Source organism: Oryzias latipes, chromosome 20 (assembly GCF_053564925.1).
Source record: "Oryzias latipes strain Hd-rR chromosome 20, Olatipes_Hd-rR_3.1".
Classification (NCBI taxonomy): domain Eukaryota; kingdom Metazoa; phylum Chordata; class Actinopteri; order Beloniformes; family Adrianichthyidae; genus Oryzias; species Oryzias latipes.
In genome coordinates, this window is record NC_136256.1 from 118,404 (window position 1) to 137,302 (window position 18,899).

Genomic DNA, 18,899 nt, shown 5'->3' on the forward strand with positions numbered 1-18,899 from the left:
TCCTCAGAGCCTCTGGGCCGGTTAGACAAAAGAACCAGTCTCAGTTCCTTAAGATGAACTTTCTTTATGACTTTTTCCTTAAGTCCAAAACGGCGACTGACCGCGCGTGTATGCGCTCAACACCCTCACACGCGCTGCCCCTCTCTCTTCCTGCATCGGGCGAGCACCGGTGTCAGCACGCACACACGCACGCGCGCGAGAACGCACGCACGCACGCACGTACACACACAATCACACATCCCAAAACGCTAGATTTCCTGTCATGCCTGTTAAGTATTTTGTGTGGGTCTTTGACAATCTCTTTACTGTACTTTAGATCACCTGATCAGAATTGTGTGCAAATACTTGGTGCAATCACGCCACACCATCAGCGGTGGTGGATGTGCCATTACTTTTTATTAATACATAAAAAAGGACGTCCCAGTCACACGCGCCTTTCATTTCAAGGCACTGTTTAAGCACTGGTTGTTGTGTTAACACAACATTTTGATGTGTTTCTGTCCTGTTTCCTCAGAGTTACCTAAAGTCAGTAGTTGATGCTTGTGTAAGAATGAGAGAATGAAGAGAAAGTCAACATATATTCTTATTTTAAGAAGAAAAGTACAGCAGAAGGAGCAAAAGAGATGGTTGGGAGAGACAGAGGAGTAGTGAGGAAGAGGAGGAAGATGAGACAGAGCAGCATGAATGGCAGAAGAGAATGAGGAAGACAAAGATGAGACGGCATCAGACGAGGGACAGTCAGCATCATTGTTCAGAGAAACAAGGCAGAACTCAGCTAAAGGAGCTCCACCTGTTCCTCGACCAACAGGTGAAGTTAGAATTATGTTGCCCTAATAATAAAACTGTTTCATGTTAATTAGCCTGAATAGAAATGTCTACAGATATAATTAATAATTACCACGGAAGAGTATTTTTATTTCAGAACAACTGATTTCACTTTGTGTTCATTATAGATGTCTCCCAGTCAAGAGCCGAACAGCCCAAGCAGACACACCTAAGCATGAAATATAGACAAAATAAATAAAATATATCAGTAGTAGTATCTACTAATGATATCTACTAGTATCTATTAGTTATATTAGTAGTATCTACTATAAATTTATGTTCTACAAAATATCAGTGAGCATTCAACTTTCTGTTGGTTTTCTAAAGGTTGTTTTACTACGTTTAGTATATAGCTCATGGTTTTTGTGTGCCACTCCAAGATTTAATGCGGCCCCCAACCGGCCACCCCCATGAAAAACTTCTGGAGGCGCCATTGGTTAGCCTGTGCTTTGTCTGTGTTTTAACAAACCATATGTGGTTCTGTGTGTGTAGGGTGTTTTTGTTGGACAGGCTTTTAAACTGTAATTCAGACATTAAAATATTAATTGGAGAGAACTGAAAACTTGTAGCTCAGAAACAAAACAGAAGTCTTGGTTATCGGTTCTGAAGCAGAGACAGATAAGGTCTTTTTTTTTTTAATCTGTCAACCAACTGTACTGTATGTGGTAGTAAAGAAACCTTGGTTTAATTGTAGATGCTGACCTTAGCTTTGACCAGTGCTGAAATCTTAATTCATGCTTTTATCACATCAAGAATAGATTACTGTAATGCCCTCCTTTCTGACGTAAAGAAAACCACTCTCATCACATGCAGCTAGTCCAGAACGCTGGGCAGGAAGCTGGAGCACATCTTTGAAATCTCTGCACTGGCTCCCTGTCAGCTTTAGGATCAATTTTAAGATTATTCTAATCGTTTTTAAAAGTGTTCATGGTCTTGGTCCTTTTGTTTCAGACTTGCTTTTAGCTTATGAACCTCCCAGAGCCCTGAGATCACCAGACTAGGGTCTGCTGAAGGTCAGAACAAAAATACACAGGTAGGCCTCTTTTAGATACTACAGGCCACGTCTCTAGAACAGCCTGCCTTTTTTAGGCATTGTTTTTATATTCACTTTTTATGTAATAATTTAGTTTAATTTATATGTTCATATTGCCTCATATTGCTTTCATATAGCTGTTTTACTCCTTTACTTATTACTTCTCTTATTTAAAGCGTTTATAATAATTTCTCTTTTATTTGTGTTTGTTATATAGAAATAAAATTAATTTTAATCTAAAATTAAATTTGAGCAAAAACACAGAGACAAATTACACCCCCTTACATTTTAATACAAAAAAGTCGATCCTGTAGCCCAAGCTCTACCACCATGTGTACAATCAGTTTGTGCTGCATCGATGGCCATGACCTCCTCTGCGGATGTAATATTATTTCGTCCTTTACAAATTTTAGTCCCTCATGCAGTTGACGTTTCACTCCTACAAAGCAAAATAAACTTGCTTTCACCCATTAGCAGACTTTATCATAAGAATGATGAAGCAGAAGAAAGTGTCCAGTGCAAATGTACTGCCATCTGACTCTTTATCTCCACAGGAAAGTTCACCAGTGAAACCAGGCGACTGGGTGTTCACCAAGGTCCTAAAAAAGGAGGACTGGGCCAGCCCATGGTGGGAAAGACCATTCCAAGTCCTCCTAACAACACCCACGGCAGTTAAAATAGCTGAACGCCCCAGCTGGATACATCTCAGTCACTGTAAGTTGCACTGTGCACCAGAGGTCTAAAGAAGGCTGTTGTGGTGAAGTCTGACTACAAAGGGCCTCCGCCTTTTAGTGGCGGTTCATCTCAATCATCAGCGAAGAAACCACCCAAACCCAACAGCCATTCGAACTTGGATCCTTTAAGTGACCCTGCAACCTAGCAGCATGGAAGGCCCACTGCTGGGAGACCACAGCAAATGGATACGGAGCTGCGCTGTGACTTTAGCATGTCTTCTTGTTACCCTGACTTTCTAGCAATGGAGAAACCAGGAGAAGGCGGTACCAAACTAGCCCGCAGGTCATGGGATCTGTATGAACTCAGCACACATCCTGGCTACAACCGATCTAACGGAGACACATCTTCATGAATGATTGTCCCTACACCCTGCACAATGGAAAAACTCTGCACCGGAGTTCCACATGAATGCCCTACAAATGACGCCCAATACTGGAGTTCCATAGGAGTTTTGCATCTGGGGTGGAGGAGCAAAATTCAAACAACCACTTTTTCCATGGAACGGATTGGCAGAAGTAAGGGACCACATCGAGATCAACAGGTATGCATTGCTGAGACTCCTTAACACCACCTACAAGTTTTCCAACGCATCAGCAGCAGAAATGTCGGCCATAAGAACTATGGTTCTGCAAAACCAACTCGTGCTCGACCTCCTAACTGCATCATCGGGAGGCGTGTGCAAAATGGTTGGAGACACCTGCTGCAATTTCACCCCGGACAGCACCATTGATGGACAGGACATTTCTACCACACTGCACAACTTAACAGAGCTGCAAACCTACGTTTAGTCTGCAACTCCTGGTCCCAGTCCCACCTGTGACATCTGGTCCTGACTAACATCAGGTCCATGGTGGCACCTCCTGCTGAAATTATTGACACCTATACTCATCGTTTTGTGCATGTTAAGTCTTTTTACAACATGTGCTCTGCCTTGTGTCATGTCCATGATCACAAAGGCCAATACGCAGGCTTTCATCCGTTACCAGCTTGTCCAACGAGCTGAAGAGGACCACTCCCCGTGTGAATACTCCCACTTCAGAGGAATCGTATGAAACTCTCACTGAAAGTGCGAAAAGCCAGTGGTGAAATGATGTTTTGATGCCTCGTTCTTATGATTAAATAACCATGTTCCACGTTTGTACCTTTGACGTTTGACACGTTTGACGTGTTTGAAATGATAAAAAGGGAGGGATGTTAGGGTTATGTAATTATTATTTGCTTACACCTTATTATCACCATGATATGATTGTCTAAGTTCTATCTTTCAGTAAGAAAACAATGACCTAAAAAGTTCTGATTGTACAGGAATCTGATGTTCCTGTACTGCTTGATTGAATGACCTACTTTCATTGTATTAAACCCTGCCACCAATAAAACCAGACTGGATCCACTGAGAAGGCAGAACTCCTCTGTGACAGTTCACACTGTCACAGACCGATTCTCCTTTTGCAGAAGTCTAGCAAAGGTTCTCATCTCCTGTGTGGTTCTTCTCTTTATTAGTGAAAAAGTCAGAACCCTGACAAAATGAATCTTGAATCCACAATACAGCATGTATCTCCTTTTTCGTGCTGCATGTCTGTAGAATATGCCTTTGTGCACGATGACAGTCTCCTACACCAACAGATAGAGGGCATCTGCATCTTTCCTGAGAGTAAGGTACTCAATACAGAAATAAAATAAAAATATGGTTCTTTTGCCTTGTAAAATAACACACTGAAATCCATTTTTTCTAAAGGTAATCAATGATTATTACATATTGCTTGCCGTTACTGTTCACCGAAATCATGAATGAATGTTTTTCTGAACATAATCAATCATTAATAGGCACTGGATTTAGTAACTTGAAAATAATATATTTGATCAGAGCCGGATTACTAAAACTATAAAACTCTAAAAAGAATGAACTCAGTGGGTGTGGGATTATATAAATTTGCTATTCCTGCTCCTTTTCAAGCAATAAATCAAGCTCTACTTGACTTTAGTTAATGATCACTGTTTTTAATTAAGAATGTGTGATTTAAATGTCTTTTAGGGTTTTATTTTCTGTTTTTTTTAACCTATGCATTTCATCGCTTCTGTAATGAGTTTAATAAATATGTGTAGATTCTTTATTGCTTTGACTACAATGCTTGAAAGAAATCAAATCGAAACCCAGACTGTCATGTTTGGCATGTGGTGTTGTCTTGAAATCTCCTTCATAAGGTAGACCTGAGACACTGTGTCCCACAAAGCTGTTGTCTCCTCATTATTAAGTGAACGGCTAATCACATATTTATTTCCAATTAGGTTGAGAAGCTGTGGTCTGCGATTTGGGGACAGTAGATTGACACTAACTGTTTCTCTTTACAGGATTGACCCCGCTCTCCAATCTGGCCATTGATCCGAAACTCTTTTTTTAATGGTCACTTGAGAGGAGGAGCAGTGGGGACCACGTGTTGCATCAGACACAGGTGACTTTGTGCCTGGCCTGTCTCTGCCTCTCATCAATAATTTGGCCATTCCTGCTTCAATCTGTTTTGATGACTCAACTCAACTTGTGTCTGCAGTCTGCAGCAGCGGTGGTGGGGTAGGCTGCAGTGTGGCTGGCTTAGCCTCATTAGTATAGGTTATTAGGTTTAGCAGAACATTTTCAACATGCTTACTTATTAATTTTATCAGTGTGTGCTTTTTGGATGACAGTTCTGGCTCAATCTAAGCAAAAGAGTAACTGCTAAGGCTGTAGCTGCACCAAGGCCTCGCTTAGCTTGTCCAGTAGCTGCTCAAACTCCATCGTGCTCTTTTCCCTTCAGTTTTGACTGACCAGCTGTTCACACACACCTGAACCATCCTCTTCTACCAAATTCTGTTGCAATCTTCAAAGAGATTACTAGGCTGCTTGGTAGATTTCAGTTGTTTTATTTTCCACAGACAAAAAAAGGTTACTGCATTTTACTTTTCTTCCAGCGTCACAAACCATGATAATGGTCTTCAAAATGGACAACATGCAAGGTGTTCTATACCCTTATATAAAAAACTAAACTATTGTGGGGAGCTTCCACATTATCTCATTCAAAATGTCTATGTCAAACAGAAATACCAGGTACTGAACAGTGCATGTGAAGTTTTCCAGATTCTTTGGATTTTTTGTAAGATCATCAAGTGTAAATGAAATCTGTGTCCAAACAAACAAGTCAACTAGAATGAATGTCAAATCCATTCACATTTTAGTCAGCCCGCAGTTGTTTTTCCACATCCAAAGAATCCAAAGGGAACATTCTAGCACACTGCATGGTCACATGACTGTATTTTACATGTCTGTATGGTCTCCTTTCTTTGCTAAAAGTGTTTTCACACATTGAACTGGAATGATGATTGATCAATTTCTAGCTGCCATCACATGTGTTGTCCGCTGTGATGCACTTGGTTGTTTTTACGCTATAGTAAAATAAACCTACCGTGCCTCAATCCAAATGGTATTTTCCAATATTGATAAAATTGATTTATTTCATTTTGAATTGATTTCATAATTGTATAGACTGATTACATTTGATTCAACATTTGGCTTAGACATGGATCTTGTTGGATAAATCAACTTTCACTCCTACAAAGGACGCCAACTAAGATATCAGAAACAACCTTTACAGATCATCAACTTTGTTTTATTGACTTTTCATTATATTGAATATTTACAGCCAGTGTCAAGATGTTATTTTACACTAGACTTTGTGTAAGGCCCATTTTAATGCGATACATAGATTTTCCCTATTTCTCTTTTCCCCAAACCATTAAAATGTAAGATAAAAAAAATCGGACAGCTGCTGTCCTCAAAATTAAAATTTAACAATATTGTTTAAGTAATACATATGGTAGCTAGTAACATGCAAGTTTTTTTTAGCTTTGAGAAGTCTCAGAACTCCAAGCCTGCCCCTGCAGCCACTTAGGATGAGCAGCTGCTGTAGGAAACAACCCGAGACAGGATTTCTTGTCGAAGAGAATCCACCATCTTCAACAACTTGAACAGTTCAAATTCTTTCTGTTTCTTCCTGTTCAGCAGCAAGTTGATTTTCTCCTCCAAAACTGTACAAACACAAGGACAGTTTTCAGCAACATATATGCCAAAGAGATCAAATGCCATTCAGTGCAAACCAACAACATAGTAAACATCTTAGAAAACAGAATTACATCAGGGCACACAACCAGGTGAAGGTCTCTGTCCTTTATACAGCGTGTTCCAAATTATTGTTCAAATCATAGTTTTGGGGCTGGGTGATGTGGCCAAAAAGTAATATCTCTAATTTTTATATTCCAATTTTGAATGAAATCGTTTTTTCTCCATGCTTTTAGTTTCTTTAACAGAAATTACCAATCATGGGACATATTTAACAAAAGCTATTTTACTTTAACATCTTCTTTGGAAATTGTCTCGAACACAAAGTGAATCTTAATATAAATTGTTAAAATGTTTGTAGAACAACGCAGCAGATGTTTTGCGAGCTACCGCTAGCTTGATCATCTCATAAATAGGAATACTAGAACGCTCTCAGCAGACCATTTTTGGGAGCAACAGCCTTGAAAAGGATTTTTCTGTTTGTGGTTTGATGCTTCACGTTTGAAGTGGCAAACCAAGAGACCAAAATCTCATTTTTGAATCACCAGCCAAGTTCGCTGGTAGACAAAAAAATATCTTCTGGCCAAAATATTCCATTATTTTGCAAAGAAAAACCATAGGTGTTATTTAAAAAAATGATATATTATTAAATACAAACAGAGAGGAAGTCACAATATAATGACAACTTTAGATGAAAAACCAAATTAATTAATTTTGTTGCATTTCAGTCATGCAGTAGATATAGCTTTGTTTTCTATATTTTTATTTTAGTTTGTCAAAAGGCTCCGTTCAGATACAATAAAACAAGATCTCCATAGAAAACTTTGGGTATAAAACTATCCCCCAAAACCAAACGGAGATTAATTTGAGTTTGTTGAGAATGTGACAATGTTAAGATTAGTATTAATGTGCATTCAAGACTGATGCAGTGTGTTTGGAAGCTGCAAGCATTTCGGAGCCATCCCATATTTGAAAGACTTACCCAGTAGAACTGCACCATTGACCATGGGGCCGCTCCCGTTCGAGTACAGCGCCACTGATGAAACACACTATCTAGTGGATCTGCTATGTGTGACCTGGGACCATTGACTGTTGGGCCGCTCCCGTTCAAGTACAGCGCCACGAAGGGGACACACTATCTCGTGCAGGGGTGGTCAACACGCAGCTTTCGAGCCGCATACGGCTCTCGGCAAATAAGCATGCGGCTCTTTGCGTCTCATCATATTGGTATGTGTATGTTCCCAATCAGCCACAAATCTCTAAATGGTATAATGATCACACTTAAGTGTTTCTGAAATATCCAAGGTTTTCACTTTTCACTTTCGCTTGTCTAAGACATTTAACTATTTAATGTTTTTCAGCGGCAGACATCCTTTTTCTTTCCCATGTTGCTTTGGAATGTTTTAATAATGTGCAATGTCCTATTTTATTGTTTTTCCTTTAATTAAACTTACCAGGCAAACCGATTATCACAGGTATCTGAGAGTGATGTCAGTGATCCAAAGAGTCCATAGACACAAAAAAGACCACTCCCCAAGCCAAGCCAGACCTCCACCCAGCCATTCCATCCACACACCCCCACACCTATTGTATTTAAGTGTCTTTTTGACACATAACCCTTGTGCTATCCTAGGCCTTTTAACATTGGGAGTGGTTCATCTAGACCCCACTAGACTGCTCTGAACCTTTTTTCTTCGATAATTGGTGATCTTCACTTGTGGCCATGGATTACATGAAATCCTCTCCACCTTTATAATGCATAATAATACATTTTATTTAAAAGCGCCTTTCAAAACACCCAAGGTCCCCGTACAAAGTTAGAGGTAAAACACAATAAGATCACAACATGTTAAAAACAATAGATAAATTGGATTCATCAGTTGACAGAAGATGAGAAATTGTGTTCCGGGAATGCGAGCCTAAACAGATTTTGAGTTTTGAGTCTGGATTTAAAGATCAAAAAGGAGTCAGTGCTACGGATGTCTGGGGGGAGAGAGTTCCAGTGTTGGGGTGCAGAGCGACTGAAGGCACGGCTCCCCATGGTGTCCATACGGGCCGGAGGGACAAAGAGCAGAAGGGAGGAAGAAGACCGAAGAGAGCGAGAGGGAGTGTTAATATGGAGGAGATTAGAGAGATAGGAGGGAGCCAGGCTATGGAGGGCTTTGAAAGTGTAGAGAAGGATCTTGAACTTAATCCTAAAGGCAACCGGAAGCCAGTGCAGCTGCTGGAGAACGGGAGTGATGTGATGGAAGGAGGGAGTTCTGGTGATGATGCGGGCAGCTGAATTCTGGACCAATTGAAGCTTATTTAGAGTTTTGTTGGGAAGACCAAAGAGACGAGCATTACAATAGTCGAGACGAGAAGTGACCAGACTATGAACTAAGATGGAGGCGGAGTGGATGGTGAGGGAGGGGCGGAGTCGATTAATATTGCGTAGATGAAAGTAGGCTGACCGAGTAATGCTATTGATGTGGGATTGAAATGATAATGTACTGTCAAGGATGACACCCAGACTCTTTACTTGAGGGGAGGGGAAAACTGGAGAGGAATCGATGGAAAGGGTAAAATTAGAAACTTTGGAAAGGGTGGATTTGGAACCTACGTGGAGTAAGTCGGTTTTATCGCTGTTAAGTTTGAGGAAGTTTAGGGTGAACCAGGTTTTTATTTCAGACAGGCAGGAGGAGAGGGAAGCAGGTGGAATAGAAGAGTTGGGTTAACTGGACAGATAGAGCTGAGTGTCATCTGCAAAACAATGAAAATCAATATTGAATTTACGGAATATATTGCCAAGGGGTAACAGGTAGGTAATGAAGAGGAGGGGGCCGAGAACAGAACCTTGAGGACCAGATGAAATGAGTGAGGATTGGGATTTAAAAGAATTCAGTTGAATAAACTGAGTGCGGTTTGTGAAATAAGAATGAAACCAGCGGAGGGGGGTGGACTCGATACCGAGGGCTGAAAGTCTGTGGAGGAGGATGGAGTGAGATATGGTGTCAAATGCGCTCAAGTCGAGGAGGATGAGGATGGTGAAGAGTCCAGAATCAGCTACAAGGAGAAGGTCAATGGTGATTTTTAGTAGGGCAGTTTCTGTGCTATGAAGGGGACGCAAACCAGATTGAAAGGGTTCAAAAAGATCATTTTGGGTGAGAAGATGGGAAAGTTGGGAGGCGACTATTTTTTTAAGAACTTTTGAAATGAAGGGGAGGTTAGAAATAGGACGAAGATTATGAAAGGAGTTGGGGTCTGAGCTGGGTTTTTTAGGATGGTTCTGACGGCAGCGATCTTGAGGAGTGAGGGGACAATACCTGATGTCAATGAGGAGTGGATAATGGCAGGATTGAAGGGAAGAAGAAAAAGAAGGCAGGATTTAACCAGGGATGTTGGGAGGGGATCGAGCAAACATGTGGATGGTTTGGACTTATGGATGAGGCGGGAAATTTCACTGGGATCTGGGAGGAGAAAGGAAGTGAATATATGAGTAACAGGAAACGAGTCAGACAGGGTGGGAGGAAAGGTGGAGGAATGGAGATGCTAATGGATATCTAGAATTTTCTGGTTAAAGAATAACTGAAGAGAATTACAGTGCTCATCTGAATAAAAATGAGGGGGAAAACTGTTACGGGGTTTAGAGACATTATCCAGAAACCCTTGTGCTATCCTAGGCACTTTAACGTTGGTAGTTGGGTCATCTAGACCCACTAGACCAGGGGTGGGCAATTCCAGGCCTCGAGGGCCGGTGTGTCTGCATGATTTCCAGATAGTCTTGCCCTACTCATGGCTGATTACCTGGTTCAGGTGTGTCCAGCCAATCAGAACATGCCAGAGCAGGGTATGCTGGAAAACATGCAGGAATGCGGCCCTCAGTGCCCACCTCTGCACTAGACAGTGCTCTGAACAGCATTTTGGAATTTCCCTTATTTGCATCAATCAGTTCAATGAAATAGTTCTTTTTTGTGTTTAAAACCAAGTCCTTATATTGTAGAATCTGTTCTTTGTAGATTTCCTTATGAACGGGAGAGCCAGTTTTTTTGCAGAGCCGTTCCAACTGGCGGCATTTGGCTTTCATTTCATTTTCATGGAGTTCAGGGGTGAACCAGGGGGAAGATTTAACAAATAAAACAGACCTGGTTTTTACAGGAGCGAAATTATTGAGAACATCTAAAAGGCTGTTGTTATAAAAAGAAACCAGTTCATCAGTGTTGGACGAGTTCGGGAAAGGAATGCGCTCCAAATGAGAAGAAAACAGCTCCACGTTTATATTCTTTATGTTTCGGAAGGAGATGAGGCGAGTGGGTTTGATCTCAGATAAAATCAAGGGGATGCTAAAAGAAACAAGATGGTGATCAGTCATAGGAAGGTCATCTGTTCCACAGTTAGAGGGGGTCATTTAGAGTGGGTGGGGAGCTGAACATTTTGATTAAAACCAAGTCCAGGCATGAGCAGAAGGCTCTGGTGAGGTGGGAGGTGGTTGTTATCAAAATGTATGTTAAAATCACCCATAACCATTACATTAGGAGAAAGAGATGATAGGTGAGAGAGCAGAGTTCCAAAAGGCTCCAGAAAGTCCTTGTTTGGTTTTGGGGGGGCGGTAAAACACTGCTATTACAGTTGGTGTGGGTCCGGGAAGCATGAAGGCAGTGCACTCAATGGAACTGAATGAGGGGAGCGTCTCACGAAATATCACAGCGAGACCGCCTCCACGGCCATGGCAACAAGGCTGACAGAGGTAAACAAAGCCGGGAGGGGTGGAGTCATTGAGTGAGGAAAAGTAATTTTGTTACTGCCAAGTTTCCGTAACGCAGAGGAAGTCCAACTTACGATCCACAATTAGATCCTGGATCAGCTGACCCTTGTTAGAGAGGGAGTGAATGTTGATGAGGCCAAAGTTGATGGTTCTGATGACTTGGCGCGGCGCCGAAGAAGTCGAGTTCGCAGGTCCGGGGAGGCTGGAAAGCACTCCGTTGTCCATCGAACGTCCGGTGTTACGTGGAGGACGGCGGGTAGAGGAGGAGAGGAAGCGGACGAGATTGGACGAGGCTTGGTAGTGCCGGTGCGTGTCACGGTGGATGTACCTCCAGCGAGGCGGGAGCAGGGGCTCCGTGCGGGCGTAGAGCAGAGGAGGAGGAGCTGTAGGCAGCCAGCGGAGACGGAGGAGTTCCGACGCTGAGTACTGGATGAGCCCGGCCGTGGGGCGGTGGAAAAGCCAGAGGGACTGCAGACTGAAATACGTAACTCCTAGCTAGCCAATCCCCAGGTTAGAGGAGTGGCCTAGTGGAAGTTATAGGTTATTGAAGCGTGCAGTTGGAAGTAAATAATCAAAGTAGTCGATGGACACAGTGAAGTGTGTTCTCTGTTTTCACAGTCCAAAATCTGTTGTAGCAGAATTGGTTAGAAAAGCGAGAGTTAAAGTTAGAGTTACCGGTGAGTAGCGGCAACAGTCATGCCAGCGTCCACTCAACCGGAAGTCAGTACAGACCAAAGGTTTATCCACCTTTGTCATGGTAGGGAGAACACGTCAATGGAAGAATCACGTCATAGGATAGGACAAGGGTTAAATACAATTTGCATAATATTTTGGAATGCACTGTAATGACCTGCTAAAAACTGAAAAAATAAAAAGGGAGAGATGTTCCTGGAGGATGTGAGGAAAATCCTGCTGTTGGAGCCATTTGGCTGAAATTAAATTTGTGCACGCATGTGCCTGTCATCCTTTGGTCATACAGGCTTTCTGGCGTCCTATTGGTTAGATGCATTTTTGTGTCTTTTTATTGGCATTTCTTTTTAGATTTAGAACTTGGGAAACACGACAGCACATTAATCATAGGCCGTGTTATTGTAGTATTTAGGACATGTATGTGCATTTAAAAAACATTTGTTGTGATTTGTACTTTTCCCTTTTCAAGATCAACGTATTTTTATGAAGCATGTGTCAAGACAGTTCCTGCTACCAAAGTTACCTGAATGTAACTGCAGTGGCAGTTACACCTGCTATAGACATTCTCCAATGGATGCCTTTCCCTTCAAGTGGGAAAGAAACAGCTTCATATTCAAAAAAATCTAAAGAAAGCCAATGACAAGGAACAAGGAGAAGAGATTTGGCGTTTTGCATGAAGAAGTTTCAAGTAAAGAGAAATTAATTTGAGTTATTCAGGACATGTATGAGAGATGAAAGGTGTAGGTAGGACTGCACCAAAGAAGAGCTTTGAGCTTATTCATACTTGTTGTTGAGGTTAGACAGGATACTCTCAACCGTGGTTTTTGCAGATGAAATTAGCTGTGTTTACACAGGCAAAAGTAATCGGAAAGAACGCCTGATCGGAAGAAAAATGCGTCATGTAAACACGCCGTTGGGAATACTCTGCCCCGATCAGACTCGTTCGGATCAAAATTTCTTTCCGATGAAGATAGGTGGGTTATGCTGATTGTTGATCCGATCATTGTTCATGTAAACGGTTCATTCCGATCGTGTGTCACTACTGCTCTGGTTTAACGTCATGCATAGAGGTGTTTCGCTCCAGAGAAAGCTTTGGAGCTCAAACAGGACCAACCGGCTTCTCTGCTGAGGCCCAGTGCGAAGCGCCGCTCTGCTCTCGCCCCGCTGGCTCTTTGCCTCTCCCCTCTCTTACACCCCTCACGAGGGGGGTGCGGGGAGGAGCGCTTCGTGCTCCGTGACGTCTGGACCCTGCGAGGTCCTGGCTCAGGTGCCGGTGGACCGAGCGAACTGTGTCTCTGAGCAGAGTAGCTAGATTAATAACTTTGTGTATTAGGCGAGGTGAGGATGTTTTGTTACGTGTGCGTTTTGTTGTTTTCTTACGTGTGGGACAATTCAGACTGCGATCCGTCCCGCCGCTCTGGGTTAGCGGCTCAGGAGAACCGTGTGTCCGAGCAGAGCTTGGACTTGCAGCTCGTACAGTGGCTTTGGGGCGGTGTGTAAGCTGTTCAAAGCAGAAATGTCACTTAGTCCTTAGAAACCTTTCAAACATCCATGTGGATTTGTGTTTCCAGTTGTGTCACGACAAAATAAAGGCTGATGTTATTCCCACATATTTACGTGCAGCCAAGATGCAGATTGCAGCGTTTCCCACATGGATTTTTGTATATCAAACAAGGCTAAACAAGGTGTGTTAGCCTCTCCTGGGAGCTCTGTTCTTCCTCCACAAAAAAAGCACGGACCACACGGATTAAAAATAAAATGATGAGCGAACAGGCGCTTCATAATAACCATAACATTAATAAAAGCACATTTAGAAGATCATCTCGTATATTACAGAGCTGCTGCATAAATCTATATCTGACAGCAAGGTATGTTTACAGCGGGACTCATTTCCTCTTCCGGTATTTTCAATACTACTGCGCATGCCCAAATGATTTATTCCGACCGAAATTGTGACCCATGTGAATGTTTGTTCTAGTCTGAAAAAGTTTTTCTGATCCCATGTGCACGGTTGAGTTCTAATCCGACCATTGATCCGCTCAAGATATTTTGCCAATGTAGCCGCGGCTAGTGTAGTTTGTGGTGAGACCAGGAAGCAGGAAGCATCACAAAAGAGGAAAGATTGGTCAGGAAAAGAGAATAAAAAAGTTCAGTCCACAGTAAGAGAAGGTATCTGTGTAAACTAATGAGACTCAAGTGGAACAGTGGGTTTACAGCAGAGGTATCAAACTCAATTTACCTGGGGGCCACTGAAGGCGGGGTCTAGCTGAGCGAGGGCCGCAACTTCAACGCACACACACAATTTGTGAGTATCTGAGAGCCAATAAATTTGTATGGAATATATACTATACTATCAACTATACTCTATTAGTAACTGTTTTCTGTAGAAAATGTAATTATAAAATTCTCATTCAATAAAATAAAATACGTAAACAAAAAAATCAAGTAAATAAAGTAAATAAATCAGTAATACATTTCTGTTTTTTCTGTCTTCTATATCTGCTGTTTTCTAATTTAAACGTTCTTATTAACACAGTTCAGTTAACACTGTTGAATTATAACAAACCCAACAAAAGACTCCAATTCTACAGTTCTGTAAATCCATCAATGGTTCTCCTGAACACGGCTTCTCTTGTCTACTGTCTCACTGATGGACACTTGGCAGCACTTCCTCCTAAACAGCTGAGACCCTCAGTGTGGATGAAGATGACTGTCTGTAAATCTGGACTGGACTTGTTGACATTTAAGGTGGAGAAGTCAGAGGATATGCTCCCTATTTAGAGTCTGTGTTGATTTTTTTTTTTAATTTTACACTTTAAACCACAAATCAGTGAGAAACAAAATTCAGAAACCATTTTTGGATTTTCTATCTTATGACTTTTTGCCCATTAAACCCCGGTCACAAGTTATTGTAGTGCTGCCGGTCAGCCACTCCTATATATTTATACTGAATTCAAACTGGTTCATAAAATAATGGGTGCTGTTTAGTGGAGATCAGAACAATTGTAACTGATACCTGAGATCAGAGAAAAGCTAAAAAAAAAAGGATGGAAATGTATGTTGGTGACACCAAATATGTGCAGCCAAGATGCACAATAAGCGTGTTTGAGATCACCCAGGTGGAGGAAACGCTGCGCAGATCACCTGGTGTGAGGCGTATGTTTTTGCTTTTGCTCCAACATCACCTGTCAATCATCACAAAAATATCACGAGAAAAGGGGCAGAGCAAGATGCAAACCTAAGCGAACGCAGCTAGAACTTTAGAACAGCACTGACCGAAATCTGCCCTTATGACTACAAAACACTGCATTATGGGACATGTGTCCTGATGGTTTTTGTAGTTAAGTGATCAAATAAAATAATTTAAAATACCAATTGATTAAAAAAAGGCTACATACTGTACATTACAAAACATTAAAATCAATATAAAAGACATAACAACAGATCGTACTGAGGGGAGAGGCATATTAAAACTAAATTGAATGTTTTTCTTCAGTCTGCAGCGTTGCCTTAGCACCCCCCCCCCCCCCCCCGGCCTGCTCTCGCTAACATCTATCGTTGCATTTTCCCCACGTATTTTCAGTGCGTCTAAGACTAAATCTTGTTTTTGCTCGCACGTGTTTTATGTTAAAGCTTCCTTAACTTCCTTAACACTCATGTAGGTGTGTGACATTTATTCTCCTCGGCCGGCACATCTACCGCGGCACATCTACAGCCGTGCATCATGAGAACCGTTTGGTCGGGCCGGGTTGATACGCCGCTGCGCGCCTAACCATAACCGTAACCATCCTAAGGGTCCATGCCACCCAGAAAAAAGTTCAGCACGGACTGCATGTCTTTAGAAAATTACGAGCAAATAGATACGTTCTAAAAAGGAAAGTAAGGAACTCCTTAATGTGGTCCGGGGAGGGGGCTGTCAGGTTTCCTCCGTTAAATGTTCTCCCGCTTTCAAGCCCGCTCCAAATATTTTTAGTAAAAACATGCTATGTCTATGTACTAATAATTAAATACTACACAGTAAGAGCACACACATTTTTGTGATATATCTTTGTTGTGTGTTATTTTTGTAGTAATACATAATTAGAACAGATACAACATTTTATTATGACAACAAAAAACAAAGAGAATCGCGTTTCATACTCTGCTGGGAAGCATGACACTTCCAAAGCGCAGCTGTCTTAACCAATGCCAAGCAAACATCGGCCTCTGCTCCGTGGACAGCACTCGAGAAGCACACGCCTTGCTCTGGGGAGCACTGCTGTCTGAGTGTAGATGGATCCCTCGGGTAGGAACCAGCAGGCGCCGTGGTAGGACGACTAGGTCCTCTGCTGAGGACCCGGCGCACAGCGTGGCTTCTGCCGGCTCTGCTGTGAAGAAGATATGGAGAAGACAATTCCAGCCGTGACGCTGCTGGAAACTACAACTGTCAAGCTGTGAACTGTGACCGGGGACTTAACCCCCATGCTGGGGCGAGGATCGGTGAGCATTGGAGTGGGTGGCCTTACAGTGGCTTTTAAGGTGTGGGTTGCAGCTGTGGAGGATCAGTGCATATTGGGCTTGGACCTTTTGAGAGCAGCCCAGTGTGTGTTGGACCTGTGGAGGAACACGTTGGAGTTTCCTGGTGGCCCCACGATACACATGGTCCGACCCACTCAGTCCCAAAGCCCACCTTAAGAGGCATCAAAGGTAGCTGGTTGGATGCCCTGCCCCTGTCTATCCCATACCTCCTGCCCTTCAATCAATAATCAAGATGCAACTCCTGCCCACAGATCAGCAGTGTGCAGCAGTCGAAGTTGACAGAGTAGAGCTGTAAAAGAGATCTGGAGGCCCAGACCCGACAAGAGTGCATGGCCTACTTGGATGGCATTCTGGTGCATGGAGTCTCTTTATCAACAGTTCTGGGATCTCTGAGAACAAACCTGCAAAGAATTGCATCATCGGGCCTAAACTTCACCCCGATAAGAACTGCCTCATGAAGAGAGAACTGGAGTTTTTGGGGCACAAAATCAGGGGTGAAGGCTTCAGCTCTTTAGAGAAGGGACAGGCTGTGAAGGACTGGCCAAGGGTTTTCCTGTGCTGCCCATCTGTTTCACATGCAGAGGAAGAAATGGGACTTTGTTTGGACGTCAAAATGTGAGCATGCCTTCAGCTCTTTGAAGAAGGCCCTGACAACCCCACCCACCCCCATTCTGGATATGAATGCCAGTGATGTTGAAATGGGGGCTGTGCTGAACCAGGCAGGGCCAGCAGGAAAAAGAGTGGTGACTTACTTCTGCAAGACCTTCAACAAAACAGAGTGTTGTTACTGTATGACTTTCAGAGTGCCCCTGGCTGTTGTAAAAGCCATAGGCCACTTCATATACTATCCATCACGGTCCAGACAGACCACTCTTTGCAGTGGCTGATGACCTTTAAAGAGCCTGAAGGTTAGATTGAAAGCTGGTTGGAGGAGCTGGCATCATTCTCCATAACAGTGGAGCACAGGCCATGGCTTCACCATGCTAATCCTGACGCCATGTCTCGATGCCCCTGTGAGCAAGTTGGTTGCCGGTATTGCAGAAGCCGAGGTCAGCGGAGAAGAGCAGAGCCCCACCTGTGAAGGCGGCAGGCCAGTTTGCAGACTGGCACAAGGCACTGACCCTTCCAACTGGAGACCAGAGCAAGAGCAGGATGTTGATCTAGTACCAGTGCTGCAGTGGATGGAGGCCAACTGGAAACCAAAGAGGAGGGAGGTGGCAGGGTGCTCTCCTGCCTCCAAAGGACTGTCAGTGGGCGGGGCCTGTGAGGTGCTTGAAAAGCTGGGAGACCATCCACACGGTTGAGCACACATCTAGGGGGAGGGATGTGGCCCTGCACAGAGACAGGTTGGTCCCTCACCGGGGTGATGCTCACCCACAGCAGCTGACAGCTACATCTTATCTTGGAAATGATCACCCTGCTAACTCCCCGCCTTCACCTCCCCCACAGCTGCAAGCGGTCAATGGACATCACCACCTGTAACTGCTTTATAAAGGCCCCAGAGAATGACCCCCCCACCACCACCACCACCTTCGTGACTTTGTGTGTGACCCCTCGGGATGAGTAGCTTTGTAGGGGGGAGGCAGTGTAGCCACTGACGTTACGCTGTGTTCATCTGTTCTGTGTTGCTGTCCTCAGTTAGCATTAAGTGATTCTGTTGTTGCTTACATTGGTGTCAGTTAGATGAATGTGATTGGAAGAGTGTGGGTGTGGGCAGAGGAGCAAGTGAACATAAAAGAGTGTGGTGAGAGTGTGTGTGCACGGAATTTGAATGAGGAGACAGCGTCAGGGTAATTTTTCCGTTTGGTGCTGTGGTTGCAACCATTTAAGCTACATTAACGCTTGTCCTATCTTAGATGACCCCCCCCCCCCCCCTTCCATTGACGTGTTCTCCCTATCATGACAAAGGTGGATAAAGGTGGAAAGATTTCATGTAATCCATGGACACCAGTGAAGATCACAAATCATTGAAGAAAAAAGGTTCAGAGCTCTGTCTAGTGGGTCTAGATGACCCACCTCCCAATGTTAAAGTGCCTAGGATAGCACAAAGGTTAAAGGTTTCACATTTGGAAATGGCGCTCTCCAAATTTCCATTACAAGTTCTTTGACATAACATAGCATAACAGTTTAATTGACTTCACTTTTCAAGGTAGCACATTTTACCTTAAAAAGAAAATGCAACCTGTGTCAAAAGGGATCCTCCTGCTAGAGTAGATTTACTTGAATCAAAATCATAGGAAATCCAAATCAAACATGGCATTTTCTTT

At 43.1% G+C, this 18,899-nt stretch overlaps 1 protein-coding gene across 4 annotated transcripts in view; it reads right to left on the reverse strand.

The window, feature by feature from the left end:
• Positions 1 to 6,209: 6,209 nt before the first annotated feature.
• lamb4 (laminin, beta 4) overlaps positions 6,210 to 18,899 on the reverse strand; it is a 119,171-nt gene continuing 106,481 nt past the window's right edge. For 2 of the 4 annotated variants that reach the window (XM_078938338.1, XM_078938336.1), the window contains exon 35: positions 16,147 to 16,481. In XM_078938338.1, coding sequence (XP_078794464.1) covers positions 16,249 to 16,481 — 233 coding nt within the window. In that variant the 3' untranslated portion in view covers positions 16,147 to 16,248. Of the gene's footprint in view, positions 6,650 to 16,146; positions 16,482 to 18,899 lie in introns of those variants that run through there. The other 2 variants (XM_078938339.1, XM_078938337.1) reach the window with 2 other exon arrangements.